General features: G+C 44.9%; 1 protein-coding gene across 1 annotated transcript in view; it reads left to right on the forward strand.

Moving 5' to 3' along the window:
• Positions 1-14570, forward strand: part of klhl13 (kelch-like family member 13) — a 111142-nt gene that overhangs the window by 57768 nt on the left and 38804 nt on the right. The window contains exon 3 of the mRNA XM_080748872.1: positions 4175-4325. Within this exon, the coding sequence (XP_080604998.1) occupies positions 4175-4325 (151 nt within the window). The remainder of the gene's footprint in view (positions 1-4174; positions 4326-14570) is intronic.

A 14570-nucleotide genomic window follows, 5' to 3' on the forward strand; every position in this document is an offset into this window, starting at 1 on the left:
CAGTCTTTCTCCATTCCCTCTCTCTGTAGAAGACATCTATTATCCCAGTCTTTCTCCATTCCCTCTCTCTGTAGAAGACATCTATTATCCCAGTCTTTCTCCATTCCCTCTCTCTGTAGAAGACATCTATTATCCCAGTCTTTCTCCATTCCCTCTCTCTGTAGAAGACATCTATTATCCCAGTCTTTCTCCATTCCCTCTCTCTGTAGAAGACATCTATTATCCCAGTCTTTCTCCATTCCCTCTCTCTGTAGAAGACATCTATTATCCCAGTCTTTCTCCATTCCCTCTCTCTGTAGAAGACATCTATTATCCCAGTCTTTCTCCATTCCCTCTCTCTGTAGAAGACATCTATTATCCCAGTCTTTCTCCATTCCCTCTCTCTGTAGAAGACATCTATTATCCCAGTCTTTCTCCATTCCCTCTCTCTGTAGAAGACAAAAGCTCAGACTTCCCACCCGATTCCATTTAGTTTGTCCGGGACTCTGCCTTGTAGAGAGAAAGAGAGATTTCACTTCTTGTGTTCACAAATATTGGCCTGTCCTAGAAAAAATGTATGAATAACATACAGGGAAATGTGCCTCTGCCCGGTAATTGAACCGCGTAGAGACAACAGAGCGGTGCAATGTGGTGCGGTGTTGGGGCGCTAGCGCTGAGCTGTGCTCCACACTGGAGCTTAAAATAGCTTTACCTTTTTTCTGTCAGTTCAGGTTTATTCCTACCTGGTACGTACACTACACTGAACTGAAAACACCTTTTCTTTTAATAAAAAGATGGTGAAATATTTTGGTCTGTAACAAACTTACTTGGGATCCTTTTTGGATTTAACCCATTTAGGCCTGAGACTGTTTCTAAAAAAACACTGACCTAAGTTTTATGAAAAACTTTTAATTCTATTCAAAAATTACAAAATAGGCGGAGAGAGGACAGTGTCTACAGGGCATTGAGTCCAGGGCCCTTGGGGACAGAGGACAGTGTCTACAGGGCATTGAGTCCTGGTGGGGACAGAGGACAGTGTCTACAGGGCATTGAGTCCTGGTGGGGACAGAGGACAGTGTCTACAGGGCATTGAGTCCTGGTGGGGACAGAGGACAGTGTCTACAGGGCATTGAGTCCTGGTGGGGACAGAGGACAGTGTCTACAGGGCATTGAGTCCTGGTGGGGACAGAGGACAGTGTCTACAGGGCATTGAGTCCTGGTGGGGACAGAGGACAGTGTCTACAGGGCATTGAGTCCTGGTGGGGACAGAGGACAGTGTCTACAGGGCATTGAGTCCTGGTGGGGACAGAGGACAGTGTCTACAGGGCATTGAGTCCTGGTGGGGACAGAGGACAGTGTCTACAGGGCATTGAGTCCTGGTGGGGACAGAGGACAGTGTCTACAGGGCATTGAGTCCTGGTGGGGACAGAGGACAGTGTCTACAGGGCATTGAGTCCAGGTGGGGACAGAGGACAGTGTCTACAGGGCATTGAGTCCTGGTGGGGACAGAGGACAGTGTCTACAGGGCATTGAGTCCTGGTGGGGACAGAGGACAGTGTCTACAGGGCATTGAGTCCTGGTGGGGACAGAGGACAGTGTCTACAGGGCATTGAGTCCTGGTGGGGACAGAGGACAGTGTCTACAGGGCATTGAGTCCTGGTGGGGACAGAGGACAGTGTCTACAGGGCATTGAGTCCTGGTGGGGACAGAGGACAGTGTCTACAGGGCATTGAGTCCAGGGCCCTTGGGGACAGAGGACAGTGTCTACAGGGCATTGACCGAAAGTATAATGTCGCGGGTGCTAGCGGCCGAAATGGGTTTCCTCAGACGGGTGGCTGGTATCTCCCTTAGAGATAGGGTGAGAAGTTCAATCACCCGAGAGAGACTTGGAGTAGAACCGCTGCTCATACACTTGGAAAGGAGTCAGCTTAGGTGGTTGGGGCATCTAGTACGGATGCCCCCCGAGCGCCTTCCTAGGAAGGTCCTCGATGCACGTCCCACTGGGAGGAGACCCCGTGGCAGACCAAAGACCAGATGGAGGGATTATATTATATCTCCAGACTGGCTTGGGAACGCCCCGGTATACTCCCTGAGGGAGTGGAGGAAGTTGCTCGGGATAAGGAAATCTGTAGGTCTCAGTTGGAACTGTTACCCCCCACAACCCGATTCCGGATAAGCGGTTGAAGATGGATGGATGGATGGATCTTGTTTCTGCAATGTCAATTTCTTTACTGCCCCCAGTAGTTCCTCCCAACGCTTACACTTTGTTGTTGGCCCGTTTCTCTTAATTAAACTGAGTTACTGTTAGCGTTGTTTACGGAGGAGGATGGTTATTAAATAACTACTTTAGCACACTGCATAAAATAACTTAGTTTAATGGCACTTTATTTAGTTTGGTTTTCTTGTATAGAAATGAAAGCTGCAGTAGATCAACTGTACGATGTACTGTATAGGCCGCTGAGTGAATACAGATGAACTTAATTATCATATTTTTTAAGTGCTCCTGGGTTCTCAGTACATTATAATATTCACTCCCAGAACCGTATATTTATAGCATATCGTCATTGTCGGGTGGAAACCTTGTATGTCCAAAACCGTTTGTTTTGTATTTATCGTCTATAAAATGTACTAAATTAGTGAAAACAGCAGATCTACAATCGCGAGGCGTTGTGTGCTTGTAGATCGGCTGTTTTCACTAGTTTTGTGCGACAGTCTTGTATGATGAAGCAGGGCTTTGCTTTACCAAAAGACGTACACATTTGAAACTTGGAGATACAAGGTTTCTGCCCGACAGTGACGATATTTTAGTGATTATGTTGCGAGGAAAACGTTGAGATAACAGCCATTTTGGTTAGAACTGACTGAAAATAACTTTGTACTTCAAGTTTAAAATGATACTGATGATGATGATATATACCCTAGGGTGCCCCGTCACCCACTTGGAAAACCCCTGCTCTAGCCTATACAGCATTGGGAGATAGTGGAATAGTTGTCATGGCTACACAAGAGTATTAGTCTCGCGAGGCCAGACTGTTGCCTCCGCGATTTGGGCAAATGCTCCCGTCATACAGTCTGGTGCATCGAAAGAAGAACGATGAGTACCGGTCAAAGCGGAAGTGAAGCCTCCTCGTCACTTCCGTTTCCGTCTCACATCGCACACATTTATCATTATATAAATAAAAATCATATAAGCATGTTTAGCTGGCTGCTTGGCAGAAATGACATTTTAAAATATATTTTGTTGAACGGTAATGCGGTAATTCCATTACTCGCCGTTCGGGAGCTGCTGTTCCAGACTCTATATAGCATTCGGAGATTGTGGAATATTTGTCTGGCTACGCGAGACTACAAGAGTATAGACCGACTAGTCTCGCGAGGCCAGACTGTTGCCTCCGCGATTTGGGCAAATGCTCCCGGCATACAGTCTGGCAAACGGAAATAGAAACGATGAGTGTGAGATAAAGTGGATGTGACGCAACCGCTCCCTTGGTGCAGTAACAATAACATGTCCTACTGGAAGCGTTATGTCTCCTTTCAATATTTCTGGGGGCGTTATTTGGTCTTTCTCTGGTGTTATTGGTGTTACTTCCATGATTGCAAACGTTTTCTTAAAGGAGCTATAGATAACTTTTTCTTGAAAAACGGATGCTAACATAAAAATAATGTTTCGAAAATATTTTATAAAAAAATAAGCTTCATATATGTGTTTCTATTCAAAAGTGACCACAAAAAGTGTAAAATAATGATAAAATAATCATTTTGGCCATTGTCAGACCGACACGTTGTTTACATTCTAGTCTATATACTAGGATGTAAACAAAGTGTCGGCCCTACAATGAAAAAAGTTGACTATAGCTCCTTTAAACTATACACCCATAACAAGAATAGGCCGCTCGAATGACTTTGTCTGAGCTATTGTGTTTCTGTTATGTTTCCAGTGGGACTACAGTTCAGTGCAGCACTGGCTACTTCCGATACTCGCCGTTCTGGAGCTGCCGTTCCAGACTCTATATAGCATTCGGAGATTGTGGAATAGTTGTCTGGCTACGCGAGATTATTGGCCTGAAAACGTTGAAGACCCCTGCTCTGGCCTATATAGCATTTGGAGATAGTGGAATAGTTGTCATGGCTACACGACAGTATAGACTGACTGACCACTCTGATGGTGATGATGTCACTTCCTCTTCCTGTCCAGATCCCTGGTGGAGGACGACGACGCCCACATGAAGGTTGCCCTGGGTTACGGGGACCTTAGCTCCGCCCACCTGCACCTGCAGACCTCCAAGAGCGGAACCTCCAACACACGCTTCTTCACCTCCAACACACACTCCTCTGTGGTGCTGCAGGTCTGTGCACACACACACACACACACACACACACACACACACACACACACACACACTCCTCTGTGGTGCTACAGGTAGGTGCACACACACACTGGAACCTCCAACACACACATGGCGGGGGGAGTGGTACTTGTCAGGGGTTGACACTAAGGTCTCAGATACATGTAGTAGTACAGTAGTACAGGTCATGTTCTACTTGCCCTTGGGTCATGGCCACTTTTCCCCCAACGGACCATAACTGAAGAACGGATCGCTGCGGTCGCACCGTTGCGCCTCAGAGTGGTAACTGCCATAAACTAGGGCTGTGACCATTATGACATTTTACATGGCGATTAATTGTCAATAATTGCAATTAACAATTGAATTGTGTTTTTTGTCGTTGACAAAATATGGCATATAACCTAAATATACAACAAAATGACATATTTTTGACAGCTTTATACTTAAAAAAAAAAAAGAACATTGATAGTGGAAATGGCCGATCTACAAGCTCACAACGCGTTGCGGTGGGTTTTGAGCTTGTAGATCTGATATTTCCACTTTTATGTTTGAAACTATTCTTTATGAAGTATTAACATCTTTCAACAAGGAAACAGTTATGACAATTAAGACAAAATAATTGCCATTATGTGAAATAATTGCGATTAGGCAATGATGTAATAACTGTGACGGGCCTACTAGAAATACCTGGACAAACAAAACCGTTTCATATACGTGTGTGAATACAGTTTACTGTGTGTGAAAGAGCTTGGTAGGGAAAAAAGGCTACAGTAACGACGTCAGTGCAGTCATGCACACCACTTAAATAATACATAGCGTGCACACTGTGCACGGTACTGTATGAACCATAGTGCACGTTAAGCACTACTGTATGAACCATAGTGCACGTTAAACACTACTGTATGAACCATAGTGCACGTTAAACACTACTGTATGAACCATAGTGCACGTTAAACACTACTGTATGAACCATAGTGCACGTTAAACACTACTGTATGAACCATAGTGCACGTTAAACACTACTGTATGAACCATAGTGCACGTTAAACACTACTGTATGAACCATAGTGCACGTTAAACACTACTGTATGAACCATAGTGCACGTTAAACACTACTGTATGAACCATAGTGCACGTTAAACACTACTGTATGAACCATAGTGCACGTTAAGCACTACTGTATGAACCATAGTGCACGTTAAACACTACTGTATGAACCATAGTGCACGTTAAACACTACTGTATGAACCATAGTGCACGGTAAGCACACAGAGAGAGAGAGCTATGAAAAAATAATGCAAGCATCACTGTGAATGAACACATAATGACTGTTAAACCATGCAACCTTTTGTTAACAAACCCTTTGTTAACACAGTTCTTTACGGCGTGGCTATTCCTCTATAAGAGGGTCCTTCTGTCTGTCTGTGTCTTGCGGTTGTTTCCTTTGGGGTCCTTGGTATTCATTTCATCAACATATAAAGTAGCATCAAAAACATTCAATATGATCACACGTATAAAACACTATATGTACAGAGTAACATCATGTGCAACCTTGTTTTCAACATAAAGTTTAAGTGTATATACTATAGAGGGTATCTGCACGTTTCTAAAGTGACAATTGAAGGACTTTTTAATACCTCTAAAACAGGGGTTTTCAAAGTGGGTGACGGGGCACCCTGGGGTGCCGCGACGGCAGTCCAGAGGTGCCGCGAGATCATTTGATAATATTTGGAATTTATTTGGACACTTGAAGAAATGTTTAGTATCATGTTAAACTTGAAGTACAAAGTTATTTCAGTCAGTTATAACCAACATGTCTATTATCTCAACGTTTTTCTCGCAACATATCACTAAAATATCGTCGCTGTCAGGCAGAAACCTCTGTCGCTTGTAGATCGGCTGTTTTCACTAGTTTAGTACATTTTATAGATGATAAATACAAAACGAACGGTTTTGGAACACAAGGTTTCCACCCAACAACGACGATATGCTATAAATATAAGGTGCTGGGAGTGAAAATTATAATGTAGGGGTGCCTCGGATTAAAAGAAAATACTTATGTGGTGCCCTGAGACAAAAAAGTTTGGGAACCCCTGCTCTAAAATGACAAATTAAACAGCCGATCTACATGCTCACAAGTCAACGCCTCGTAACGTGAGGCGTTGTGAGATCTGCTATTTCCACAATAAAATAGCATTGTGAAATCTAAATCTGTTATTTCCACAATAGAACCGTGCTATACAAAATGTAATGCCTCAGCTCTTAGTGCTCGTCAGGGGGCGGTGGGGGGGGGGGGGTCCCCAGTTAAAATATGATTGTTTTGGAGGTCGCGGCCTGAAAAGGTTGAGAACCTCTGCTTTAGACCACAAAGTGTAGCACAGAACGATCGCTGCTGCTGCAAGTGTGAATCCAGGCCATGGTCCACATTCTATGATTAGCATAACATTCATATAAAACCAGATCAGCGCTCTGCTGTGCTAAAGCAGGGGTTTTCAAAGTGGGTGACGGGGCACCCTGGGGTGCCGCGACGGCAGTCCAGGGGTGCCACGAGATCATTTGATAATATTTGGGATTCATTTGGACACTTTCTTTGGACACACAAATATTATTTAGTATAATTTTAAACTTGGAAGTACAAAGTTATTTTCAGTCAGTTCTAACCAAAGAATAACGTTTTAGTACACTCTGAGGTACTCACACACACTCATGGATTCATAGGTAAAACAACCACTGACAGAACCTCGGACACACTGTAACCACTATGTCAGAGTAGTTTGTATTTGCAGGTCAGTCTATGACGTCAGTCAACTACGACACACAGACCTGACCTACACGTGACATCATGTCTACGTCACACATAGACCCACTAACCTATATAAGTGCTGACGCACACAGTAGGACTGAGTTCTCTTGCAGGTTGAAACATAGAAACTGCTGTGTGAAATGTTTTGTTGGACGGTGCACCTAAAAGGGCTTCCAGAGATACCGTATGATGCTGCTGTAGCAGTGAACCACAAAGTGTACTGCTTCAGAGGGGACTTTATCGAGTCCAAGCGTCGGACTGAGGTGCATGTCTTCAACACAGTGTCTTTATGCTGGACCAGGTTGCCCCCAGAGACACCTGGAAGAGGACAACGTCCCCTTGAGGTTCATCCCATGGTCACCAGCCGCACAGCTGTGCTGATCGACCCTTTCATCTACATCTGGGGGGGAGTTACTCACACATGGAAATACAGCAAGGTGCTTTATGCATTTGATGTCGACGCCCATAAAATGCTCACACCCAGGGTTTCTGGGACTGCTCCAGAAGGGGGTTACAGCCACTCTGCCTGTGTCTTTGGTAAGGTCATGTTTATCTATGGAGGATACAAGTATCCGACTGGCCTCACTAGTGACATCTACAAGTTGGACACCACCACGATGGTCTGGTCTTTAATTAACACCAGAGGAACTCCTCCACCTGCTTCATACTGGCACTCTGCCACCATCATCGGGACAAAGATGTATGTATTTGGGGGCTTGAAGAACTCCAGCTACTTCAACACTACTACTAACAACACTACTACTAACAACACCATCAGTGTGTTTGACACAGAGACCAACTGTTGGCTGAATATGCCTTCAGCACAGCTTTTCCCAGAAGAACGCGATGGTCATTCAGCCTTTACCTACAATGGAGAGCTGTACATATTTGGTGGCAGGAAGAACTATAACCAGGATCTGTGGAAATTCAGTCCAGCGACCTTCACCTGGAAGAAGGTTGAGTCCAAAGGGAATGTTCCATGTTTAAGAACTTATCACAACCTTTGGAGTTGCATGGTTTTCTGTTGCATGATGGGAGATCGTATCGTCCTCTTTGGAGGATATAATAGATCAAACGGAACAGCCAATGATGAACTGAACATCTTAGACTTGAGTCCTCGTCTGAAGACGTTATGCAAGCTGGCAGTTATTCAGTACGGTCTGGAGCAGTCTGGACTCCCACACAACATCAGGTGGGAACTGGTAGCCATGACAACCAACAGCCCACAAAAAAACGGGGAAAACAAAAGAAGAAGTAGAAGTTCAAAGTAAAACTTAACAAATAAATAAAATCAAACCTCGGTTCGAAGTGAAGCAGTGAATCTGAGTATAAAATTGTCTAGAGCTACAGAATTCCGAATTCCGAATGAATGAATGATTTTATCTGGAGGGCCGGATTGTCCTGTGAAGCTTGACCAATCCTCAAACTATGGTCTCATTAGACATATCTGTCCAATGAGACCAAGCTTTAAACACCGGGACGGACACTACACACATATGGACTGAAATGACCATATATGGACATGGGGGACACACATTTACGGACAGATAAAACCTGTTATTTCTGGACTGAAATTACCATGGACGGGACACACACACACATATATATATATATATATATATATATATATATATGCAAAATACGATAAGGGTATCGCAACTGGCTCACCTTTACAGGAACTCGCTCCTGCACCATCTGTGAGCCAGTGGCATCGCTCTCTCCATCTCTCCTTCCCTCAAGGCACCGACGGGACTCTGCATGGCAGGGGCGTCCTCCTCCCTGAGCCAAGACTAAGCTTGACCGCATACCACAACTAGACAGGAGTTGGGTGGCTTCAGCAGGTTATCAAATGGGCACCCCCCTTCACCGATGTTTCGTTGATTTAAGCCCATGACACCTCGGAGGGGCTCAACAGCAGATCCAGCGTCCCGGCTCTACCCCCACTGAACACCACCCAACTCTATGTCTTAAGTCTTTCAGTAGGTTGGCTCTACCCCCACTGAACACCACCCAACTCTATGTCTTAAGTCTTTCAGTAGGTTGGCTCTACCCCCACTGAACACCACCCAACTCTATGTCTTAAGTCTTTCAGTAGGTTGGCTCTACCCCCACTGAACACCACCCAACTCTATGTCTTAAGTCTTTCAGTAGGTTGGCTCTACCCCCACTGAACACCACCCAACTCTATGTCTTAAGTCTTTCAGTAGGTCGGCTCTACCCCCACTGAACACCACCCAACTCTATGTCTTTAGTCCTTCAGTAGGTCGGCTCTGCCCCCACTGAACACCACCCAACTCTATGTCTTAAGTCTTTCAGTAGGTCGGCTCTACCCCCACTGAACACCACCCAACTCTATGTCTTTAGTCCTTCAGTAGGTCGGCTCTGCCACCGCACCTCTCTTTGTATCCAGATCCAGCGTGATGCTTCTTCTGCCCGTTTAGTGGTGTTTGCTACCAGCCGCTTCCTAGCCAGCCCTTCCATCCCCAGCAGTCCGAGGGCTCTCCAGAGCGACCGGCCAGCGAAGCCTCTGCAGCCCACCTCCACCGGCAAGTTCCAGGCCTTCCATCCATTTTGCTGGCTCTCGAGGATGAGGGCTTGATATTTGTTGAGCTTGCGCTCGTATGCCTCCTCTATCCTCTCTTCCCAGGGTACTGTCAGCTCCATGAGCACCACCTGTTTGGTACCTTTAGACCACAATACAATATCTGGTCTCAGGCTAGTGTGGGCTATCTCCTCTGGGAATTTGAGCTGCTTTTTCAGGTCAGCCCGCATCTCCCAGTCGCTTGCTGTGGCCAGGACCCCTTTTCTCCTCCCTCCTGCTGCAGCGCTTTCTCCTGCCCTGACAAAATGGATGAAGTGAGGCCCATTAGAGAGCTGTCTTGTCCTTTTCCTCGCCTGCTCAACACCATCTGCCAATTGTGCAAGGATCTGGCACTTTAAATTACGGTTTGGAATATATATATATATATATTCCAAACCGTAATTTAAAGTCAATAACCGGCTTAATCTGGAGGCTGATTGTACAAATGCCTTCTAAAGGGGAACACACACCGGCTGCGGGCAGGCTGCGCACCGTTTTCACCGCGCGGCGACTCCTTGAAAATATAACGGTGGCGTAGCTGCTACTTTTCTGCTATGAAATCTAAAATGACAGATGCTGTCCTGGTTTTAATGGGTTAATCAAGTTTATTTTTATCGACACGGAAATACGTTTGATTTTATATATATATATATATATATATATATATATATATATATATAATTTATATATTGAACTAAATGAATCTGTCTCCGGTCAGTGAGAGATCAGCTACTTTCACTATAAAAAACAAACAAAACAAAAGCAGAATTGTTTGTGAATTCTAGTCGAGGCAAAACTTTTGAAATAACTGAAATTGATTCAGCCCAAATGAAAACTCTTCTCATTAGGGCTGCAACTCTCTCTGATTCTCTTATAAATGATTATGCTATTGATTACTTTTATTTTTGTAATTAATCAAGTAATCTAGAAGCGTGTTTTGGGGGGATAGTTCCTTCTTAAATGAATCGACGCAAATCAACTAAATAACGACCTATACGGTATTTTAATCTCACAAAAGTACAGAAAATAGCAAGCTTGTTGATTTGCGTTAATTCAATTTACAGCTACATCAATATCCGTATAAAAACAGATTAGAAAAAAAAAATAACTTTAGAATAATTTCTAAAGTTCTTCCTTCAACTCTGTTCATCCACATTCATGTGAATGCCAGCCGGCTGCAAATAGCAGATCAACAACCTCACAACGCTCTGTGAGCTTGTCTGCTACTTTTGAAAAATCTTGAAAGTCTTTGAATATTTTGACCTGATTCTATAAATGTCTTCTAAATCAGGGGTTTTCAAAGTGGGTGACGGGGCACCCTGGGGTGCCGTGATGGCAGTCCAGGGGTGCCGCGAGATAATTTGATAATATTTGGAATTTATTTGGACACTAAATAATATTTAGTATCATTTTAAACCTGAAGTACACAAAAATGGCTGTTATCTCAACGTTTTCCTCGCAACATAATCACTAAAATATCGCCACTGTCGGGCAGAAACCTCGTATCTCCAAGTTTCAAATGTGTACGTCTTTTGGTAAAGCAAAGCCCTGCTTCATCATACAAGACTGTCGCACAAAACTAGTGAAAACAGTCGATCTACAAGCACACGACTGTGCTTGTAGATCTGCTGTTTTCACTAGTTTAGTACATTTTATAGATGATAAATACAAAATGAACGGTTTTGGACATACAAGGTTTCCACCCGACAACGACGATATGCTATAAATATAAGGCGCTGGGAGTGTAAAATTATAATGTAGGGGTGCCTCGGATTAAAAACATATTCATGGGGTGCCCTGAGACAAAAAGGTTTGGGAACCCCTGCTCTAAATCCCTGCATTGATAGGAATGTGCTTTAATTGCAGGGTGTCTTCCTGTAGGGTCCTCTCACATCATCGCAGACCCTTCACTTCTCATCAGCTCTGTTGACAGACCCTCTGTCAAGCCGTCTCAATGCCACGGTCGTTAGCCAGGCCGTTAGCTTAGCTTAGAATGCTGCAGCAGCGACTTAGATGAACCAATCCAAGTGAAGTGAAATGACAGAGAATCGATCCAAATGGCGTGACTGTCAATAAAACAACGGCACCACCCACGACCGGCAGCCTCTTACTATCCTGAAGCGACTAAAAAAAAAAAAAATCAAACTAAGTTTGGAGTGAGCGGTGGTGCGTGTGTGTGTAGTGTAGCAGTTCATTTCCGAATCGTCATGCTACAGGCAGACATACAGTACAGTACAGTCTTAACCTTTTTGTATTTTTTTTTGTCAATTATTATTGTCCTACTTGATCATACTCCTACAGCGCCACATAAAAGCATAACAAGGGGCAGATCTTGCAAGCTTGAAAGTGTGAGCTTTTTGTTGCTGTGAGCTTGTAGATCTGCCATCTTTGAATAGCCAACACATTAATGGATGAAGTTATTAAAAGGATTGTGATGCTACGTTAACTACTTTTGCTGGGGACCCCCCTGGAACCTCCCCCAAGGACCCCCGCGGGTCCCCGGATCCCACTTTGAGAAGCGCTGTGTTATGTGTTAGAGTTATATTTGTGTCAGCTTTTGTTGCTGCGAGCGCTTGGCTGCAAGCAGTAAGAAAAGAAGCCTGTTTCATTGTGTCTTTGTGCACACAACCCACTGCACAACACACAGCCATTGAAGAGCGTCTCCAAGGCTCGCTCTGGTTGGAGGCCCACTTTATGCTACACCATATTAAATAAATAATAAGTCTTAACGATTGTGCTTTCTCTCTGTCTGTGTGTCAGAGAGAGAGAGAGACTGCTCCGCTCTTTATTATTACGTGTTCATCGTTCATTGAATTAAGTTGAATAATGGGGATAAAATGTTGTATAAGACAGCCTTTACTTTATTTATTCATGCCCTGAACCAACGAGCTCAGCTGCCTCCTTAACTCTTTTTGCGCCGATCCCGAACTAGTTCGGCTTTTTATATAAAATTATTTAAACACCCAGAGGCCTTACCGAAGCACCAGGCTAAATTTTCGAGCCGGCCGCCTGCCGCGATTTGTTTACATCGGCCCGCAAGAGCGTCGCGCCGCCAATATTTGCCGCCCACTCCAATGCAATCCAGGATCTTTAGAGCTCATTTTCTCTGTTCTATGCCTTTCTATGAGGGGCGCAAGGTTTAATCACGGCTAAATCGCCGAAAATTGGGCTTCTAAAATGAGTGGTAGCCAATAGCTAACTTCAAGCTAACTTCATCCTGTTCCTGTTCATGACACAAAGGAAAGTGTTCAGGCGCGCCATGGCTGCGCACGGCTTGTGCATATACAGCGTATGTCTATGGTGGATTCTCTGGCCACTGTGCGCCCTCTAGTGGAGATTCCTGGCACTGGATGAGTTAAACATTGTGGCTGACTTGAATTTACCAATCCATGACACCAGACAAGACAAACTGTTGCAATAATCACAGGTGGCTTATTCGGCCAGGCATAGCAAAAGTCAACGGTTAGTACAGCAATATTAGGCTACAACACAAGATCAGAACATTCAATTTATGGGGGCACGGTGGCGCAGTGGTTAGCGCTTCGCCTCACAGCTAGAAGGTCCTGGGTTCGATTCCCGCCGGGGGACGCTGTGGGTGCTGGGGGGCGTGTTCCTCCCTCCGCATCATCAGCGCCCACACCCTAGGTGGGGTTGGTGATGGGGCCTTTCTCTGTGGAGTTTGCATGTTCTCCCCGTGTCTCCTAGGGTAGATACCCTCACAAAAACATGCAGTAATCCTGGTCTCTATTCTGCCTCCCCCTGGCCAGCCGGGGCGCTTGATGGAGGGGAAAGGAACTGGTTGGAATAACGTGTTCCTTCCACGTGCTACGTCCATCCCAGGGAAATCCCCCCTGTCAGGTGAAAAGAAACAACTTGGACTACCCATGCATTGAAGGAAGCATGAGGTCAGTCCGTTGTCTCCCCAGGCGCGGCAGAGGGAGAGCAGAGCCCAGGATTACATAGGCAATTGGCACTGGGTGAAAATGGGTTACAAAATCGTGGGATAAAAATATAAAAAGAAAAAAAGAACATTCAATTTATTGGTGAAACCGGTATGTTTGCGTGACAATTGACATCAGTTTTGACGTCTGGTGACGCTAATAAGGCAATAAAATACACCAGACAACAACGGAAGCGTTGTGACAGCGTTATCGAACTGTTTCCCTGATTCCATGTCAAAGAGACCTGGTGGTACATTCAACTCTTCTCCTAACTTCCCTGTTTATCTCTGTTTCCCAGAATGGAACACTGCAACAATAAAACATTGTGTGTACGCCAGGCATTGACACTAAGGCTTGCCCACCTCGCGGTGCCTCGCGGTGCGAGGCGTTGTGTGCTTGTAGATCGGCTGTTTTCACTAGTTTAAATCCTTTTTAAAATGATAAATACAAAACTAACGGTTTTGGACGTACAAGGTTTCCACCCGACAACGACGAAATATAAACTCATGTGCAGTAATTGGCCCACTGGCTTGTCACTTGTCATGATCTGAAATGGCAAATCTTTGAGTAGCAGCAGCGCTACAGAGAGAGATCTCTCTATAGCGGGCAATGAGGGCGTCTCCGACTCTTTCCCGGGCTGAATCAGGGGCCCAGCACGTCCCTGGCCATGTGGACGGGCTTGGCAGCGCGGCTGGTGCGTGAGAGGCCTGGATGTTTTTGGCAAGTTTACGGGAACAGGAAGACTTTTGTAGCCGCACCTTGTTGTCACCTAGACAACCTTTTCTCAGGGTACAAATGAGTCATAAAAGATCTGAGTAGATGACGTACAATACACTAATGTACAATGTAATAGTACATTTGCAATACTTGAAGTATATATGCAGTAGTACAGGGGTCTTCAACAGGGGGTCCGGGACACC

The sequence above is a fragment of the Nannobrachium achirus genome, assembly GCF_963921795.1.
Source record: "Nannobrachium achirus genome assembly, chromosome: 19".
NCBI lineage: Eukaryota > Metazoa > Chordata > Actinopteri > Myctophiformes > Myctophidae > Nannobrachium > Nannobrachium achirus.